Here is a 21,374-nt window from a genome sequence, read left to right as displayed (position 1 = left end):
AACGTGAGCACGGAGAAGGAAGCAAGCCAGGGGCAAAGCGAAGCAGGTTAAGCAGAACTGCAGCAAGGCAGAAGCACGGCAGAAGCAGGCTGGAGCAAGCAGCAGTGGGGCCAGGAATCCAGAAGAATTACAAGCACTGAGGAAGAGAACACGGCAGGTAATAAAGGACAGGGGGCGGAGCTAACTCCGACTGACCAGGCCGCGATAGGCTCTCCCACTCCTGAGCCTGCCACCCTGGTTGGTGGGAGACAGTGTCAGTCTAACAGGTGTGGATTGATTAATCCCAGGAGTATACCTAGACGTAGTACCTGGCAGATCCCTAACAGTACTCCCCCTTTTATGAGGGGCCACCGGACCCTTACTAAGAGGACCCGGTTTAGTAGGGAAGAGAAGGTGGAACCTCCTGATCAATACCCCAGCGTGAACATCACGGGCAGGTACCCAAGTCCTCTCCTCCGGCCCGTATCCTCTCCAATGGACCAGGTACTGGAGGGAGGCCTGGACCATCCTACTGTCCATAATCTTGGCCACCTCGAATTCCACCCCCTCAGGGGTGAGAACGGGAACAGGAGGTTTCCTCGAGGGGGACCAGGACGGGGAGCAGCGTTTGAGGAGGGAGGCATGGAAGACGTCCTGTATGCGAAAGGACGGGGGCAGCTCCAGACGGAAGGATACAGGGTTGAGGACTTCAATGATCTTATAAGGTCCAATAAATCGGGGAGCAAACTTCCTGGACGGGACCTTAAGGCGCAAGTTCCTGAACGACAACCAGACCAAATCCCCGACGACAAACCGGGGGTTAGCAGAACGTCTACTATCAGCCTGAATCTTTTGTGCGCTCTGGGACGCCTCTAGGTTCTTCTGAACCTGGGCCCAGACTGTGCACAGTTCCCGATGAACATCCTCTACCTCAGGATTATTGGAACAACCAGGAGAAACGGAGGAGAACCTTGGGTTAAACCCGAAATTACAGAAAAACGGGGAGACCCCTGACGAGTTACTGACCCGGTTATTCAGAGAAAATTCAGCAAGGGGAAGGAATGAGACCCAATCGAATTGACAGTCAGAGATGAAACACCTTAAAGGGATTGGTTAGTCCTTTCCGTTTCGCCATTAGTTTCGGGATGGAAGGCGGAGGAGAAGGACAGATCAATCTCCAACTTTTTACAAAAAGCTCTCCAAAATAAGGAAACAAATTGTACCCCTCTGTCAGAAACGATATTGACTGGGGCCCCATGGAGACGCAGGATGTGTTTCACAAACAAAGAAGCTAACGTCTTGGCGTTAGGTAGCTTCTTAAGGGGCACAAAGTGGCACATCTTGCTGAAGCGGTCTACTACCACCCACACCACCGACTTGCCCTGAGATGGGGGCAAATCGGTGATAAAATCCATGGAGTTATGGGTCCAAGGTCTCTGGGGAATGGGCAAGGAACGTAGTAGGCCCGCAGGTCGGGACCTAGGGGTTTTGGACCTAGCGCAAACCTCACAAGCGGCGACGTAAGCCCTAACGTCTTTAGGCAACCCAGGCCACCAATAGTTTCTGGTAATGAGGTGTTTGGTGCCCAAGATGCCAGGATGACCAGATAGAGCGAGTCATGGTTTTCCCTGAGTACCCTTAGCCGGTATTGCAGGGGAACAAACAGTTTGTCCCCAGTGACGTTCCCGGGAGCTGAACCCTGATCAGCCGCAATATCAGAAGCTAAATCAGAATCCGTGGCAGAAACGATTATACCAGGGGGTAAAATACAAGCAGGATCCTTCTCGGAAGGAGGATTGGCCATGAAACTACGTGACAGAGCATCAGCCTTAATATTCTTGGACCCAGCCCTATAGGTAACCAAGAAATTAAATCTGGTAAAGAATAGTGCCCACCGAGCTTGTCTAGGATTAAGCCTCCGGGCCGATTCTAGGAAAACCAGATTCTTGTGATCCGTAAGGACCGTTACCTGGTGTCTGGCCCCCTCCAGGAAGTGTCGCCACTCTTCAAAAGCCCATTTAATGGCTAGAAGTTCGCGGTTTCCAATATCATAGTTACTCTCCGTGGGCGAAAACTTCCTAGAGAAGTAAGCACAGGGGCGGAGATGGGTGAGGGAGCTGGTACCCTAGGACAAGACGGCCCCCACTCCCACCTCGGATGCGTCAACCTCCACAATAAATGGCTCCTCTTGGTTGGGCTGAATCAGCACGGGGGCCGAGATAAAGCACTTCTTGAGGGTCTCAAAGGCCTGGACGGCCTCAAGGGGCCAATGGAGGACATCAGCACCCTTGCGAGTAAGGTCCGTAAGAGGCTTAGCGACGACCGAGAAGTTGGCAATAAATCTCCTGTAATAGTTGGCGAACCCTAAAAAACACTGTAACGCCTTAAGGGAGGCAGGTTGGACCCATTCCGCCACAGCCTGAACCTTGGCAGGGTCCATGCGGAATTCATGAGGAGTGAGGATTTGCCCTAAAAATGGTATCTCCTGTACCCCAAAGACACATTTTTCAGTCTTAGCAAACAGATTATTCTCCCGAAGGACCTGGAGCACCTTCCTGACATGCTCCACGTGGGAGGACCAGTCCTTGGAAAACACCAGTATGTCATCAAGGTACACAACAAGAAAATTACCCAGGTAATCGCTCAGGATTTCATTAATAAAATTCTGGAAGACAGCAGGGGCATTACACAACCCAAAGGGCATGACCAGGTATTCGAAATGACCCTCGGGTGTGTTGAACGCAGTTTTCCACTCATCCCCCTCTTTGATGCGGATAAGGTTATATGCCCCCCGTAGATCGAACTTAGAAAACCATTGGGCTCCCTGAACCTGATTAAAAAGATCCCAGAATCAAAGGAAGTGGGTACTGGTTCCTTACGGTGACCTTATTCAGGTTACGATAATCAATGCATGGCCTAAGACCACCATCCTTCTTCCCCACGAAGAAGAAGCCAGCACCTACAGGAGAAGTCGAGGGGCGAATGAAACACTTGGCCAGGCATTCTTGGATATACACCCTCATAGCTTCACGTTCAGGACATGAAAGATTAAATATCCTACCCTTAGGAAGCTTGGCACCAGGCACCAAATCGATGGCGCAATCGTAATCTCTATGGGGGGGCAACACCTCGGAGGCCTCCTTAGAAAACACATCGGCGAAGTCCTGAACAAACTCCGGAAGCGTGTTTACCTCCTCCCGGGGAGAAATAGAGTTAACAGAAAGACATGACATAAGACATTCATTACTCCATTTGGTAAGCTCCCCAGTATTCCAATCAAACGTGGGATTATGCAACTGCAACCAGGGAAGACCTAATACCAGATCAGACGATAATCCCTGCATCACCAGTACAGAGCACTGCTCCAAATGCATGGAGCCAACCAGGAGTTCAAAAACAGGAGTATGCTGAGTAAAATAACCATTAGCAAGGGGGGTTGAGTCGATACCTACTACAGGGATAGGATAAGGTAAATCAATAAAAGGCATCTTTAGAGACATAGCAAAATCCACAGACATGATATTAGCAGATGAGCCAGAATCCACGAAAGCACTGCCCGTGGCAGACCGGCCAGCAAACGAGACCTGAAAGGGAAGCAAAATTTTATTGCGTTTCACATTAACGGGAAATACCTGTGCTCCCAAGTGACCTCCCCGATGATCACTTAGGCGCGGAAGTTTTCCGGCTTTTTATTCTTGCGCCTGGGACAGGTGTTCAGTAGATGCTTGTCGTCCCCACAGTAGAAGCAGAGACCATTCATTCTGCGAAACTCCCTACGTTGTCGAGGGAACATGGAGGCCCCGAGTTGCATAGGTACCTCCGAGTCCTCCGTGGAGGGGCGAGGAGACGGGACCTCGGGGGGAATCGCAGGGAAGTCAGAGGGGAGCACATTGAAACGTTCAAGCTGACGTTCCCTGAGACGTCGGTCAAGTCGTACTGCTAGGGCCATAACCTGGTCAAGGGAGTCAGAAGAGGGTTAGCTAACCAGCAGATCCTTCAGGGCGTCAGATAATCCTAACCTAAACTGGCACCTTAGGGCCGGATCGTTCCACCGAGAAGCTACGCACCACTTTCTAAAATCAGAACAGTATTCCTCAACCGGTCTCCTACCCTGACGTAAGGTCACCAGCTGACTCTCGGCTAAAGCAGTCCTGTCAGTCTCGTCGTAAATGAGTCCGAGGGCAGAGAAAAAACGATCAACAGAGGAAAGTTCAGGGGCGTCAGGAGCCAAGGAGAAGGCCCACTCTTGGGGCCCTTCCTGGAGTCGGGATATGATGATACCCACCCGCTGGTTCTCGGAACCTGAGGAGTGGGGTTTTAGGCGGAAATACAGTCTGCAACTCTCCCGGAAGGAGAGAAACGTCTTACGGTCCCCTGAGAACCGGTCAGGTAACTTGAGGTCGGGTTCTAGAGGTGAGGTGAGGGGTACTACTAAGGCAGCGTCACCCTGGTTGACCCTCTGGGCCAGGGCCTGGACCTGTAGGGAGAGGCCCTGCATCTGCTGGGTCAGGGTCTCAAGGGGGTCCATGATAGCGTCAGCGTAGGAGAATGGTAGACTAGGTATGGGCTTGTAATTATGTAATGGCAGGAAGGAGGTGAAGGGAAAGTGAGCCCTAATCTACCCACCGCCCTGTCCCTGCCTACTTGCAACGACCCGCCCTAGGCGACGGGGTACAACTGGGCGGCGGTCCCTACGCTGTCTAAGTGCACGGGAGAACAAACAGGGAACACGCAAGGGAAGGGGCAGTAGCCCACGGAACGCCGCGAGGAAACGGAGCGGTGAATGAATAGTCAGGACCAGGATGAAGTGGAGTATACCAACGTGAGCACGGAGAAGGAAGTAAGCCAGGGGCAAAGCGAAGCAGGTTAAGCAGAACTGCAGCAAGGCAGAAGCAGGCTGGAGCAAGCAGCAGTGGGGCCAGGAATCCAGAAGAATTACAAGCACTGAGGAAGAGAACACGGCAGGTAATAAAGGACAGGGGGCGGAGCTAATTCCGACTGACCAGGCCGCGATAGGCTCTCCCACTCCTGAGCCTGCCACCCTGGTTGGTGGAAGACGGTGTCAGTCTAACAGGTCTGGCCTCAGGTGTGGATTGATTAATCCCAGGAGTATACCTAGACGTAGTACCTGGCAGATCCCTAACATGTGAACCTTCCCTCTGTTGGGGAAATATATGATATGCTAAATACTACATGTGCTTACGAAAAAATGATGGCATATAAAGATCACAAATACCCGCAGTATGTAGAGACCTGGAAGAATTGGCATCTTTTTTCTCAAAATTGTATATCCCCATAATACATGTTTGAAACCGATATATTTAAACCTGAAACTCTATTTTGGGGTTTTTGTTTTTTTGTACATATTCTTTTGCCCTATTTTCAGGGCCTTTTTGTGTGTGTTGGCCACATGCAACATGTTTTAATGTATTTTCTCTCTCCGCATGGTTAGTACTTTGTATAAATGTGTGGGTGCTTAGAATGATTCTGAGTTGCCAATTTACGACACTATGCTAGTTCTATGTACTAAGTATATTATGTGATATAATGTGTTTTTGTACAACCATGTGTTTGTGGTTATTGTGTATTATATTTGTCATCTTGAAAAAATGTTAAATAAAAATATTGATGGTAGAAAAAATGCATTTCTGCAAAATAAATGAAATTTGTACATTTCACCTCCACTTTTCTTTAATTCTTGTGAAACGCCTAAAGGGTTAAATGGGTTGTCCACCTTCTGACAACCGATGACCTATCCACCGGATAGGTCATCTGTAAAGGATCTGCCAGACACAGCTTCTGTGTCGACGCCCGTGGTTAATCAGTCTGCACCTGCTCCTAGGTCTGATAGAGTGACTCGATCTGCTACCACTCAGGCTGGTAGGCTGAGGAGTGGGAGAACCTATCACAGCCTGGCCAGATGGTTCTAGCTCCCGCCCTCGGTCTATTTATACCTTCATTTCATGCTTGTCTTTGCCTGTGATTCTAGCTTGTTTCCTGGCTCTGCTGTTCCTGCTATTACTATTGACCTCTGCGTCATATCGACCCTGGCTTTACTGACTACACTCCTGCTCTGCGTTTGGTACCTCGTACACTCCTGGTTTGACTCGGCTCGTTCACTACTCTTGTTGCTCACGGTGTTGCCGTGGGCAACTGCCCCATTTCCCTTAGCTTCTGTGTACCATTGTCTGTTGTGCACATATTGAGCGTAGGGACCGTCGCCCAGTGCTACGCCATCGCCTAGGATGTCCCTTTGACGGCGGGTGCTTCTCTAGGAGCGGAATCCCATGCCAGAGTTGAGTCTGGCCGCCGGGGATTCCGCTCCTGCAGAGAGCTACAGTGGCGCTATCTACTGGGCATGGGGGGGTTGCTATCTTCAGGCAGGGGGGTACCATCTACATGGAGGGGGGCTATCTACAAGATTAGAATCCCCGGCCAGAGATCTCGCAATGCTCTGGCCAGGGACTCCGTAGTTGAAAGCCTAACATCACTGTCCATATATGGATGTCAAGGGCTTCTTCGCACTAAGCATTTAAAGTAGCGCTGTGTGCGGGGAATCCTCGGCCAGGATCAGTTTTCACCGTCCGTTACAAGGATTGATTCATGAAAAACGGCCGGTAAAGACTGATCCAATTGACTTTTATGGGAGCCATGGGGTTGTGAAAACGGCCCAAAATAGGACATGTCCTATTTTTTCACGGCCGTATGAATACACCTCTAGAATTCTATTGTTATTAAAACGGCCGTGTGACGGCTGTTATAAAAACGGCCGTTTTTCACTGCCGTGTGAATGTAGTCTAATAAAAAGGTAAAATACAGTAAGGGCCTGTTCATACGTGGAGGATTTCTGCAGACACTGTCCACATCAATGCCGCACATAATCTGCGTTGCAGATTCCGTTGCGCCTTTGCCTAAAATGTCAAGTAAATTGCTGCGGATTAGTCTTTGAGGATTCAGGTGAAGAGTACATCCTGCTCTCTTTAAAAACATTCCATCTCAGTCTGGCTATAGACCTCGAAACACATAGGTCCAGCCAGAATGATGAAATACCCTGTTCGTGAAAGCAATCCGCAACGCAACACACATAACATCTGCGGATTTCATTGCGTAATTTTGCAACTCTATTGAAGTCAATGGAGAAATTCCGCCACAAGTACGCAACAAGTCCGCAACAGCCATTGTATGCTGCGGACCACCAAATTCCGCACCGCAGCCTATGGTCCACAGCTGAGTTTTCCGCAACGTCTGCACCTACATAACTAAAAAGGTGTGGAAACCAATGGACAAACTGTCTGCTGCGGATTTCCACTGCGGACTGTCCGCAGCGGAATTCCACAGCAATTCCGCCACGTCTGGACATGCCCTTAAAGGTTTTTTTAATGTACCCTAAAGCAATGTTAAAAAAAAAGAAGTTTACATAACTGGTATCGCCGCGTCCGTAAAAACCCAAACTATTACAATATAGTGTTACTTAACCTGCTCGATGAACGCCGTAGAAAAAAAAAAAATACCCAAATTGCTGTTTTTTTTGGTCTCCTTAGCAACCGAAAAAAATTGAATAAAAAGTGTTCAAAAAGTCGCATTTACCCCAAAATGGTACCAGTAAAAACTACAGCTTGTCCTGTAAAAAATAAGCCAACACATCGCTAAATTGACTGAAAACGGAAAAAGATATGGCTCTCGGAAAGTTGCAGCACAAAACTATATAAATTTGGTATCTCTGTAATCGTATCAACCCGTAGAATAAAGTTAACATGTCCCTTTGACCGCACGATGTACGTCGTAAATACGAAACCCAAAAAACAAAGGTGGATTCACAGTTTTTTTCCCATTCCACCCCACAAACAATTTTCTTTCAGTTTCCCAGTAAATTATATGGCACACTAAATAATGCAGTGGAAAAACTACTACTCGTCCTGCAAAATAACAAGCCCTCATACAGCTATGTCAATGGAAAAATATAAAAGTTATGGCTTTTGGAAGGCGGAAAAGAAAAAAATTAAAATCCAAAAAATATCTGCGACTCCAAGGTGTAAATGATGTATGGTTTATGAGGGGTTTCTAATATATAGGCCCTCAAAGACACTTCAAAGCTGAAGTGGTGCCTAAAAATTACCTATTGTAAGTTTTGTTGAATATTTGAAAAACTGCTAGTAAACTTAAAAGCCCTGGGCCCCTTGCACACGACCGTAGGATTCGTCTGTAATTAAGGACTGTAATTACGCACCCATTCACTTCTATTGCCCACGAACACCTTCCCGTATATTTACGGGAAGGTGTCTGTGCCATAGAAAGGCTCCGCAAAAGATAGGACATGTCCTATTTTTTGCTTTTTACAGACCATGCTCCCTACTTTATATGGAAGTGTGGCCCGCAAAACGGCCTGGGATTATGGGCACGATCTTGTGCAGGCGGCCTTAGGCCCTGAGTTTTTGGCAGCGGTCGGGAACCTGTTAACTGGGTCTTATATGGTCAGTTCCCACTGAGTTTTTTGGTGCTGATTTTGATGTGGAAACCACATCAGAATCCGCTCCAAAAAGTGGCTTGATTTCAATGGGAGGCAGAGGCGTTTTTTTTTCCCGTGCGGCTTTTGGCTATTCGTGGAAAAAAAAAGCAGTATGCTCTTTGTTCAAGCGGTTTCTGCCACCCGTTTATATCAGTGGAAGGCAGAAAAAACATGTGGCACTCGTTTTGAGCGTTTTTTTCATTAGATTTAGCCATGGGCAAGAACCGCTACAAAAGCGTCCAAAAAATGCTGAGAATTAAAAATCTTCTTCAAAATTCCTGGGAAAAAAAACTGTGTGTGAACTATGCCTTATAACGTCCTAAAAAAAATTACATAAAGAAATGATGCCTACATAAAGAAGACATACAGTATGGTAAACCTTATTTATATACTACTTTGTGTGGTACCCTTATCCATTTTAGAAGCAGAGAACTTTAAATGTAGGAAAATACAAATGTTTACATTTTATTTTATTTTTTTTATAAATAAAAAGAAACATATCAACCTAAATTTACCACTAACAAAAAAAATGAGGCTGCAGCATGAAGGCCAAAATAGGCTTGATCCTGAAGGGGTTAATTGGTTTTCTGTTTAATTGACTGTACAGCGCTGTGGAATATGCTGGTGCTATATTAGCAATTTGAAATAAATAAGAAGTTGTCTTGTGTAAGATTCATTAGATCTTGATCACGTAGCTGTTGTAGGATTCCTTAGAATTACTGCATTTCTTTATAATACTTTATTCATTGTTTGTTTATAGAACCCTTTGCTTTATGTTTTTTTTTCTATAGGGATCAGAAGATATTGTTAGCGAAGAGCACATTGCTGGTAATGAATTACAATTCTATATTTTATTTTTGCGATAAACATAAAGTGTATAAAGTTCTTCTTTTCTTATCTTGTTTGGGCATAACCCAAAACTAATCAAGTGTTTGATCATAACCAAAAAGTGCCCACTATATAAAGGAGACTAAGGTTTATTTTATGTCTATTGAGAATGTTAAAGACGCATCATAGGAACGATCATAACATGGATGAAGATCCCTATTGGTTATAGGTTTCAGTAGAAAATAATAAATGTGAAGTAACATTTTCAGGAGAGGTTAGAAAATGCTGGAACTTGAGGGAGGGTAAATTAAAGAGGAAGAGATACAGGGAGAGAACATATCTTTGTGCATTTATAAGGGGAGTCCTTAATTCTTTGAGGGGGAATGGCATGGTCAAAGTTTTAGCCACGGTGAGCATGTTTTTTTATATATATTTTACGTCACAAAATGTGATTTAAAATTTCCCGTGCATTTTGCATGTTCTTACTTTTTTTTTTCTCTTGATCTATAGAAGAAACTGTAGAGGAAACATTGTCTAAGGTAAATACAAATATATTTTCTATCTGGTAAAAAAGGTATTTCTCATTGAGGCTCTACTCTGCATAAAACGTTAGGCCAGGTTCCCAAGGGACGGATACGCTGCGTAAAAAGCCATTCATACTTAACCCCTCCGTCCTCTGACGTCCAGTCCGGCGTCCCTGGATGACGTTGCTGGCCATGTGACACTGCAGCCGGGGATTGGCCGCAGCGGTCACATGTAATGCAACGTCATCCCATCAGGCCGGACTGCAGGAAGAAGGAGGGCGTTCTGGGTAGGTATGAGGTTTTTTCTTCCGGCGTTGCGTTTTTTCTATTGCAAATGCTGCGATTACACTGCAAAAAAGTCGCAAAGCTTGGTTTTCTGTTGCGGGTTTTGATCCCCTTTGAATTCAATGGGCAAAACCTGCAACGGAAAATCAACAAAAACGCATTAAATTTCACATCGCAGGTCAAGTTATTAACGTTTAGGGTATGTTCACACGCAGTGTTTTCAGACGTAATTCGGTCGTTTTACGCCTCGAATTACGTCTGAAAAAACGGCTCGATTACGCCTACAAACATCTGCCCACTGCTTGCAATGGGATTTACGGTGTTCTGTTCCCACGAGGCTTAATTTTACGCGTCACTGTCAAAATACGGCGCATTAAAAAGACACCCACGAAAAAGTAGTGCACGCGAGTTGTTACAAAAACGTCTGAAAATCAGGGGCTGTTTTCGCGTGAAAACAGCTCCGTATTTTCAGACGTATTTTGCTAAGCCGTGTGAACATACCCTTACTATGCGGGTTTTTTTCCGCATCGTGGCCTTGAGATTTACTAATTCCCACCCACTTTGCTGCTACTGTAAACTCTGCGGAATTTCCGCACATAATAACATTTTTAAGCTAAAACCAAGAATGGAACCTAAACAGAAGAAATATATAAAGAAAGGCCTTTTAGGTCTACTCTCCTGGATCTAATTCTGGTTTTGGCTTAAAAAAAATGCATGCAAAATCTGCACTGTATGAACAAGGCCTATGATTGAGTAGTGATTTGTGCTATTGACTGTTGAGTACAGCCATGATGCTATAGTATTTATAAAAAAAAAAAAAAATAATTCTGCACCTCTGGTAGCTGGAACCATTATCACACTTTTGACATATACAAATAAAACCTAAATTATAAAATAAAAAAAAAATCATACTAAACACATTGTCAAAATCCCACTCAGCACTTTATACACACAGGCACCATCATTCAATTATGTGTCAAAGTGAAATTTTTCATAAATAATGTGACCCAAGCAGAAAATTCCAATATGTGCAGAGTTCATACAGATGTAGCCAAGTTTATCTTGGCTCTGGTAACTTGCCGCAGCGTGATATCACACAAGAAAAGCCATTGAAAAGTCATTGAAAAAGTAAGGTTAAAGTTTCTTGCCACTGTGTATTTAATGAGTCAAGATAAACATGGTTACATCTGTACATACAATTTATGTTAAAGTATGTCTGGTTTTCAGTTCAAAATTGTAATAAAGTAACAACCTATAAAATACACAAACTACACATCTTAAAAACTAAGTGCACCACCAATCTATATATTTCCTGAACGCAGACAACCTGACGATTGCAGTTGACTTGACGTTCTGTTGGCAGCCATGTCTACCTGCACATGACTTAGAGACAAATACGAATTATTTAAAAAAAAGCATTATAACATGCATTTGCGACTATAACTATCAGAGTACATTCAAAAACAGTTTAAAAGTAGATCAAAGTGTGCAAAATTCATATATACCATATACTTCTACATCAACAAAAGCTTGTGCTCTCAAAAATGCTGAAACAGTGGCTATGCAATATTTGTCTATCACGCCCTATTGTGTTAAAAATATATACTGCAAATGGAAAACAGCTACATACTATTATACCAAAATCAACATTTTTTAGAGCAGTCAGCATACCGTATATAAAAATACAACTTAATAATGTTTACACACCTCTACTTTTACGCAACTTTGCATGAAACAGTGATTAAAAGCAAAAATTGCATGAAAATTCATAATTGTTACTAAAATGCCATTCAAGCAGACCCCATATGCAAACAAAATGTAATCTGCAAAGAACTTTAAGGGTATGTTCACACGGCTTATTTTCGGCCGTAAATGTAAAAAAAAACAGAAACAGAGCGCCTCCAAACATCTGCCCATTGATTTCCAATAGGAAAAACGGCGTTCTGTTCCGACTCGCCGTTTTTTTACGCTGCCTTTTTGAAAAAAACGGTGCGTAAAAAGAAGTGCATGTCACTTCTTGAGACGTTTTTGGAACCGTTTTTTCATTGACATTGAAAAACAGCCGTAAAAAACGCAGCAAAAAACAGCTGAAAATCAGGAGCTGTTTTCCTTTCAAAAACAGCTCTGTGTTTTCAGACGTTTATTGCTAAGGGTATGTTCACACGCAGTGACCAAAAACCTCTGAAAATACGGAGCTGTTTTCAAGAGAAAACAGCTCCTGATTATCAGACTTTTTTGTGCCACTCGCAATTTTCGTGACGTTTTTTTCGCTGCGTTTTTTACAGCCAAAAATGTCCCAAGAAGTGTCCTGCACTTCTTTTTCGTGGCCGTTTTTCTACGCGCGAAAAACGCTCCGATTTTCCTGGCGTTTATGGCCCGAAAAACGGCCGAAACTAGGTTGTGTAAACATACCCTAGGGGCACGGCCAGACGTGGCAGAGTTTTTCGGCTGCAAATGTTGGTGCAGATTTAGGGCAATTACGCAACGAATCTGCCCCAACATTTGCATATTTGACAGGTAATTCAGACGTTGCAGAAAAGACAGCGGACTTGCCACAGATTTCAGTTTTTGCATTGCAAAGGCTGAAATCCGCCGTGAAATTCCGCTTCTTCTCCGCAAGAGACAGTGCATGCTGCGGAGGGAAAATTCTGCACCGCAGCCTATGGTCCGCAGCGGAGTTTTCCGCAACGTCTGAACTAACTTGCCTAAAAATGTATTGAAACAAATGTAAAAAACAGCCGTTGGAGAATTAGGGCATGACCACACGTGGCGGATTTCCTCCGCAACTGTCCGCATCAATGCCGCGGATCTGCACAAAATGTGCAGTAAATTGATGCGGACTAGCTGCTGCGGACTGCGGGAAAAGTACTTCCCTTCTCCCTATCAGTGCAGGATAGAGAGAAGGGACAGCACTTTCCCTTGTGAAAGTCAAAGAAATTCATACTTACCGCCCGTTGTCTTGGTGACGCGTCCCTCCTTCGGCATCCAGCCCGATCTCCCTGGATGACGCGGCAGTCCATGTGACCGCTGCAGCCTGTTATTAGCCTGTGATTGGCTGCAGCCGTCACTTAGACTGAAACGTCATCCTGGGAGGCCGGACTGGAGACAGAAGCAGGGAGTTCTCGGTAAGTATGAACTTCATTTTTTTTTACAGATAGATGTATATTGGGATCGGCAGTCACTGTCCCGGGTGCAGAAACAGTTACTGCCGGTCGCTTAACTCTTTCAGCACCCTGGACAGTGACTATTTACTGACGTCTCCTAGCAACGCTCCCGTCATTACGGGAGCCCCATTGACTTCCTCAGTCTGGCTGTAGACCTAGAAATACATAGGTCCAGCCAGAATGAAGAAATGTCAAGTTAAAAAAGCAAGACGGATCCGCAGCACACATAACATGTGCATGACAGCTGCGGACTTCATTGCGGAAATTAGAATCTCCATTGAAGTCAATGGAGAAATTCCGCCATGAGTCCGCCACTGCTCCGCAACAGACAGAGCATGCTGCGGACACCAAATTCCGCTCCGCAGCCTATGCTCCGCAGCGGAATTTTACGCCTCGTCTAAACGAACACTGCTAAATTAAAGTGTAAGTCAATGGACAAACGGCTCCGCTGCGGATTAACGCTGCGGAGTGTCCGCAGCGGAATTTAAGTGAAATTCCACCACGTGTGAACCCAGCCTTAAACTGCGGACTGTCCGCAGCAGTAGTCCACAGGTATTCCTAAGGCCTTATTCACACGAACGTGTTATACGTCCGTGCGGACCTATGTTAGTGAATGGGGCCGTTCAGACTGTCAGTGAATTTCACGCAGCGTATGTGCGCTGCGTAAAACTCACGACATGTCCTGTATTTGGCCATGTTTCACACAGCACGCACCCATTGAAGTCAATGGGTGTGTGAAAATCGCGCACAGCACACAGAAGCACTTCCGGGTGATGCGCGCTACAGTAGTAAAATAAATTAATGAAAACAGAAAAGCACCACGTGCTTTTCTGTTTGTCAACATAAAACCAGTGACATAATGATGGCGGCTGCACGAAAATCACGCAGCCGCGCACCATATGCTGAAGCCACACGGACCTTTGGCGCGCACAAAACACAGCGGTTTTTTCACGCGCAATACGGACAGGTCCGTGTGAATAAGGCCTAAGCGTGTGGACATACCCTTAGATGTGAGGAGTTGATACATATCACACATGTCCTTGTTCACAGCTAGTGTAAGGGCATGGCCACACGTGGCGGATTTCCTCCGCAACTGTCCGCATCAATGCCGCACAGAATCTGCGTTGCAGATTCTGCGGCGGATCTGCCCAGAATGTGCAGTAAATTGATGCGGACTAGCTGCTGCGGACTGCGGGAAAAGTGCTTCCCTTCTCTGTATCAGTGCAGGATAGAGAGAAGGGACAGCACTTTCCCTAGTGAAAGTAAAAGAATTTCATACTTACCGGCCGTTGTCTTGGTGACGCGCCCCTCTTTCGGCATCCAGCCCGACCTCCCTGGATGACGCGGCAGTCCATGTGACCGCTGCAGCCTGTGATTGGCTGCAGCCGTCACTTAGACTGAAACGTCATCCTGGGAAGCCGGACTGGAGACAGAAGCAGGGAGTTCTCGGTAAGTATGAACTTCTATTTTTTTGACAGGTTGCTGTATATTGGGATCGGTAGTCACTGTCCAGGGTGCAGAAACAGTTACTGCCGATCGCTTAACTCTTTCAGCACCCTGGACAGTGACTATTTACTGACGTCTCCTAGCAACGCTCCCGTAATTACGGGAGCCCCATTGACTTCCTCAGTCTGGCTGTAGACCTAGAAATACATAGATAAACCGGAGAGAAAAAAGGAGCTTAGAAGCCATATATTAAAATTTACTTTAATGACACAAAATGACAATTACATAGAAAAACAGTTTAAAAAGGTACAAAGTGGACATGAGGACACTGTTATAATTCCAGTGAAGATACACGGTTTGAACAGACAGCTTATATAAGAAATGGGAAGACGTATTCAATTACAAGTATACATAATAGTAACGCCCATGGAATAGATAGGGGAACGGAGGCACTAATATTAGTTTTATATCTCAAAGAAAGATCAGCACTAAATCAATAATAACATAGATATAGTAAGGTGCTAATATGTGACTAGTTAAAGACAGCAAATGCAACCATTCCTCCCCTTCAGTAGTAACAAGTCTTACCCATTAGACAAACAGTGGTGAAGTCTGACAGCCGTGCACAGGACCCCTTAGGGCTTTTAGCAGACTTCACCACTGTTTGTCTAATGGGTAAGACTTGCCCACTCTGAAAACAATGCGTGTGAACATACCCTTAAAGTACTAGGATTCTCATAGGTTTTTAAAATGGTGCAACTGAAACAGGGAAGTACAGAGAGAAGGGGTAACGCACAAATGTAATTCTTCAGTTTTGTCCAGATTATTTAACAGTTAAGAATTTACAAGATAGAGTATATTTCACCCCAGCTAGATTTAAAACTATGCATATTGTTGACCCTGAACTCTTTTAGATGCCAATCGGATCAGGGAACTTTTATACATGCATTCTGGTCTTCAGAGCTCCTCTTCTTGAAAACGCATGTTGTATTTCCCAGGGTACCCTTCCCTCAAGTGTGTCTCCTGGGTGTTATAGATACCTTGGTACAATGCTCATATTGGAAAATATTTTTCATGTTCTTACTGTTTTATACCCACAAGGTAGTGATTATACACACTGACTGTCCCTCTATGGCACACTGGTTGAAATTAGTTAAATGTTACATTCCCTTTTACAAGATAATTTATATAAAAAGGAATTGTCCAGTGAAATTTTAAAGATTTGGTCCGCTTGGATTACTCCTGAACCCACATTTTATTTTATTGCTGTTATGTTACTTTAATTCTGTATTGAGCAATTTTCTCTGATCCGTATTTTACCCAGAAAATGGGTGGATCTGAATTGTGTAAAATTCTTTTACATATTTCTTCCAAAATTGGTAAAAAAAAAAACCTTTACATTTTTTTTTATAAACCTACTGGATGTGTAATATATTAATGTGGATTTCTGTTTAGGTGGAGCACATTTCTGGCCAAAACGACACTGCCTTGATGCAATATGAAGAAGAAGATCCCTATGTTAATGGTATCAGTCTATGTTAAAAATTGTTTATGTGTTTAAAACTGCGTGCCTGTGTGTACTGGACAAGAGTTTACAATGTGAGAAAGAGGTTTAACCTAAGCACCATCTGATATCTTTCATTAAACAAAACGGTTCCTAGTACATAGGTTTATGTAATCAGTCAGATTTATTCAGTTAACCCCTTAGCGCACCTTGACGTAACTGTACGTCGAGGTCAGCAGTAAGTTCGCGCACCTTGACGTGCAGTTACGTCTGTGCTCTGACAGTTAACCGCCGCGCAGCGCTACACCGCAGCGGCGGTTAACTGTGCAGGGTTTCTGCCCTGCATTCCCCATTGCCAATCAGCGGCCCATTGCCGCTGATTTCGGCAGTTAACCCCTTAAATGCGGCGTTCGATTTTGAAAGCCACAATTAAGGTGTTTAGCGCCGATCGGCAGCCCCCACGTGAAATCACGGGGGCTGGCGATGGTACCCATGGCAACCGGACGCCAGACAATGGCTTCCGGGCTGCCATTGCACAGAAGCCTATGAGGACCAGCCGGAGGGTGGTCGTCGTAGGCTTCCTGTCAGTGTGACTGTGACGTCACACTGACAGTTGGAATGCATTACTCTACGTGTGTAGTGTAATATATTCCAGCAGCGATCAGAGCTGCAAGTCTAAGTGTCCCCTAGTGGGACAAGTGAAAAATTTTAAAAAAAGAATAAAAATGTTTTAAAGAAAAGTGTAAAAATAAAAGTTATAAGTGACAAACATGAACTGCTTTTTTTTTTTCCTAAAATAAGTCTTTTAAAATAGGAAAAAAATGAACATTTCAAAAAAAGTACACATATTTGGTATCACCGCGTTCGTAACGACCCCAACTATAAAATTATAATATTATTTTTCCCGCACGGTGAATACCGCAGAAAAAATAAAAGAAGACCAATGCCAGAATCACTATTTTTTGGTCACCACCCCTCCCAAAATGTTGCATGTACGCCAAAATAGTACCAATACAAACTACAACCCGTCCCGGAAAAAACAAGCCCTTACACAGCTTTTTTGACTGAAAAATAAAAAAGTTATGGCTCTCAGAATATGGTGACACAGAAAATAATTTATTTTCTAAATAAGTTATCTTATTGCGCAAACGCTGCAAAACATAAAAAAAACCTATATACATATGGTATCGCCGTAATCGTACCGACCCGCAGAATAAAGTATAATGGTCATTTATAGCCCAGTGCAAACGGCGTCAAAAATAAATAAAAATCTTCATTAGAGAGGGCGGAATAGTGAACTGTAAGAGTTGTGGTAACAGATATTTACCAAGACAGAATTGGTATTATGTTATCAAACCAAGTGTCTGAGACCGCAGAATTATTAAAATTCAGTAAAATCGTATTACAACTTAGTACAATCATTGAATGCAAAAATGGCTGTCATGTTTAATGCTACCCTACCTAGTACTGCAGTACGGAAATGACATGTGTTTCTATCTATTTGTGTACTTTTGTATTTTGGAGTTGCTGTACCTTGTACCTGTTATTAATTAATAAAAACAGATTTGATAGATAAAAAGAAAAAAAAAAAAAATCATTGTCAGAATTGATGGTTTTTGGTCACCTGGCTTGCCGAAAAATGGCATAAAAAGTGATCAACAAAATCGCATGTACCCCAAAATGGTACCAATGAAAATTACAGATTGTCCCGCAACAAATAAGCCCTCACGCAGCTCCGGTGGTGAAAAAATAAAAAAAGTTACGGCTCCCAGATTATGGCAATGCAAAATGTGCAGAGCGTTCCAAAAGCGGATAGGATCGGGTGCAATTTATAAGTGCGACATTGGCCACATATCTGTGGATTATTATTTATTTACCCCATTATTATACCCTCTTATTATGCCCTGATGTACTCTGCCCAGCCTACATATGCCCCCACATTATAAACTGAAATACCATCAAAACGCCAGAGCTACTACCAAGCAAAATATGCGCTCCAAAAGCCAAATGTCGTCCGTCCCTTCTGAGCCCTACAGCGTGCCCAAACAGCCGTTTACGTCCACCGATATGGCATCGCCATACCCGGGAGAACCTGGTTAATATTTTATGTGGTATTTGTGGCACAAACTGGGCACAACATATAGTGCACTAAAATGGCACATCAGTGGAAAATGTTAATTTTCACTCTGCACCATCCGCTGCGCATTAAACCCTTCGCGCACCACGACTTAATAGCATGTCGTGGTGTGGGGGGTGATATATGGAGCGCCTCACGCTCTGAGCCCGCGCCATACGCTGCGGGTGTCAGCTGTGTATTACAGCTGATACCCGGGACTAACGGACAGAAACAGCGATCACGCTGTTACAGGAGCCTGTAAAAATCACAATATACTGCAATACATTAGTATTGCAGTGTATTCTACCAGTGATCTAACGATTGCTGGTTCAACTCTTCTAGGGGGACTAATAAAATATGTAAAAACAAAAGTAAATAGTTATTATTAGTGGAAAAAATGTAATAAATATTTAAAGTCCAAAAATAAACCCTTTTCACATTTTTTTCTCTAAAGTAATGTAAAAAATACACAAAATTGGTATCGCTGCGTCCGTAAAAGTCCAAGCTATTACAATATACCATTATTTAACTCACACGGTGAACGCCGTGAAAAATAAAGAATTTTAAACTGCAAAATCTCAGTTTTTTGGTCACCTTGGCTCTACCAAAAAATGTCATAAAAAGTGCTCAAAAAATGGTACCAATAAAAACTACAGCTCGTCCCGCAAAAAAATAAGCCCTCACTCCACTCTATTGACGGAAAAATAAAAAAGTTGTGGCTCTCGGAAAGCGGGGAGGAAAAACTAAACAGAAAAAAGCAAAACATGGATCAGTTCGGAAAGGGTTAATTACTTTCTAATGAAAAAACATTTATGACCACATGTGGGGTATAGCTGTACTCGGGAGAAATTGCTTTACAAATGTTGGGGTGCATTTTCTCCTTTATCCTTTGTGAAATGGAAAAAATTCAACATTTTAGTGGAAATAATGTTGATATTAATTTTCACAGCCTAATTATAATAATTTCTGCAAAAGACGTGTGGGGCCTAAATGCTCACTATACCCCTAGATAGATTCCTTAAGTGGTGTAGTTTCCCAAATGGGGTTACTTTTTGGGGGCTTCCACTGTTTCGGTCACTCAGGGGCTTTGCAAATTCGACATGACACCCAAAAACTATTCCAGCTAAATTTGAGCTCCAAAAGCCAAATAGCGCTCCTTCCCTTCTAAGCCCCGGTGTGGGTCCAAACAGCAGTTTATTACCACATGTGGGGTATTTACGTAATCAGGAGAACTTGTTTTACAAATGTTGGGGTGCTTTTTCTCCTTTATTCCTTGTAAAAAATAAAAATGTCTTAAGTTCTTACAGAAAAAAAGTAGATTTTTACCTTTACAGACGAATTCCAATGAATTCAGCAAACCAACTGTGGGGTCAAAATGCTAACTTTACCCCTAAAAAAATTCCTTGAGGGGTGTAGTTTACAAAATGGGGTCATTATTGGGGGGTTTCCACGGTTTTCATCCCTCCAGTGCATTGCAAATGTGACACGGCACTGAAAACTATTCCAGCAAAATCCAAAATCCAAATGGTGCTCCTTCTCTTCTGAGGCCTGCTGTGGGTCCAAACAGCAATTTATTACCACATATGGGGTATTGCTATAATCAGAAGAAATTGCTTTACATATGTTGGGGTGTTTTTTCTACTTTATTCCTTGTAAAAAAAAATAATTTCTATGTTTTTTCACAAAAAAAGTAGATTTTCATCTTCATATACTAATTCAAATAAATGTAGCAAAAAAACTGTGGGTTCAAAATGCTAACTATAGCCATAGATAAATTCCTTGAGGGGTATAGTTTCCAAAATGGGGACACTTTTGGTGGGTCTTTACTGTTTTGGTATCACAAGACCTATTCAAACCTGACATGGTGCCTAAAATATATTCTAAAAAAAAAGGAGGCCCCAAAATCCACTAGGTGCTTCTTTGCTTCTGAGGCCTGTGTTTCAGTCCATTACCGCACTAGGACCACATGTGGGATATTTCTAAAAACTGCAGAATCTGGGCAATAAATATTGAGTTGCATTTCTTGGGTAAAACCTTCTGCGGTACAGAAAAAATGTATTACAAATGAATTTTCAAAGAAAAAAAAATGACATTTGTAAATTTCACCTCTACTTTGCTTTAATTCCTGTGAAACGCCTAAAGGGCTAAAACACTTTCTGAATGCTGTTTTGAATACTTTGATGGGTGCAGTTTTCAAAATGGTGTGACTTCTGGGGACTTTCTAATATATAGGGCCCTCAAAGCCACTTCAGAACTGAACTGGTCCCTGAAAAAACAGGCTTTTGAAATTTTCTTGAAAATATGAGAAATTGCTTCTAAAGTTCTAAGCCTTGTAACGTCCTAGAAAAATAAAAAAATGTTCAAAAAATGACGCAAACATAAAGTAGACATATGGGAAATATAAACTAGTAAGTATTTTGTGTGGTATTACTATCTGTTTTACAAGTAAATACATTTAAATTTAGAAAATGCTAATTTTTGCTAATTTTCTCTAAATCTTGGTGTTTCTTACAAATAAATATTGAATTTATCGACCAAATTTTTTCCCTAACATAAAGTACAATATGTCACGAGAAAACAATCTCAGAATCACTTGGATAGGTAAAAGCATTCCGGAGTTATTACCACATAAAGTGACACATGTCAGATTTGAAAAATCGGCTTTGTCCTGAAGGCCATAACAGGCTCAGTCATGAAGGGGTTAATACACAAATTATTTCGTAGTTTTATTTATAAATGCAGAAGATGTGTATAAAATGCATTCATATTTTGGTGTTATGCAACATGCATTGTGTTTCAAATCCTCACCATTTTAACTCTTTCCCGCACCTCCAATTAACTGCACGTCCAGACGAGCAGTTACTTTGTGCGCCTTGACGTGCAGTTACTTCTGCACTTTAACAGTTAACTGCCGCGCGGCGCTTCACTGCAGCGGCGCTACACCGCAGCGGCGGTTAACTGTGCATAGTGTCTGCCCTGGTCTCTCCTGTTGACAGTCAGCGGTCCTTTGCCGCTGATTTAA

At 43.4% G+C, this 21,374-nt stretch overlaps 1 protein-coding gene across 1 annotated transcript in view; it reads left to right on the top strand.

The window, feature by feature from the left end:
• Nucleotides 1–21,374, top strand: part of LOC142750369 (uncharacterized) — a 193,196-nt gene that overhangs the window by 135,806 nt on the left and 36,016 nt on the right. The window contains exons 9-11 of the mRNA XM_075859368.1: nucleotides 9,277–9,313; nucleotides 9,824–9,852; nucleotides 16,188–16,257. Coding sequence (XP_075715483.1) covers nucleotides 9,277–9,313; nucleotides 9,824–9,852; nucleotides 16,188–16,257 — 136 coding nt within the window. The remainder of the gene's footprint in view (nucleotides 1–9,276; nucleotides 9,314–9,823; nucleotides 9,853–16,187; nucleotides 16,258–21,374) is intronic.

The sequence above is a fragment of the Rhinoderma darwinii genome, chromosome 3 (assembly GCF_050947455.1).
Source record: "Rhinoderma darwinii isolate aRhiDar2 chromosome 3, aRhiDar2.hap1, whole genome shotgun sequence".
In the NCBI taxonomy this organism is placed as follows: Eukaryota; Metazoa; Chordata; class Amphibia; order Anura; family Rhinodermatidae; genus Rhinoderma; species Rhinoderma darwinii.
This window is presented reverse-complemented; position numbering and strand designations above follow the sequence as displayed.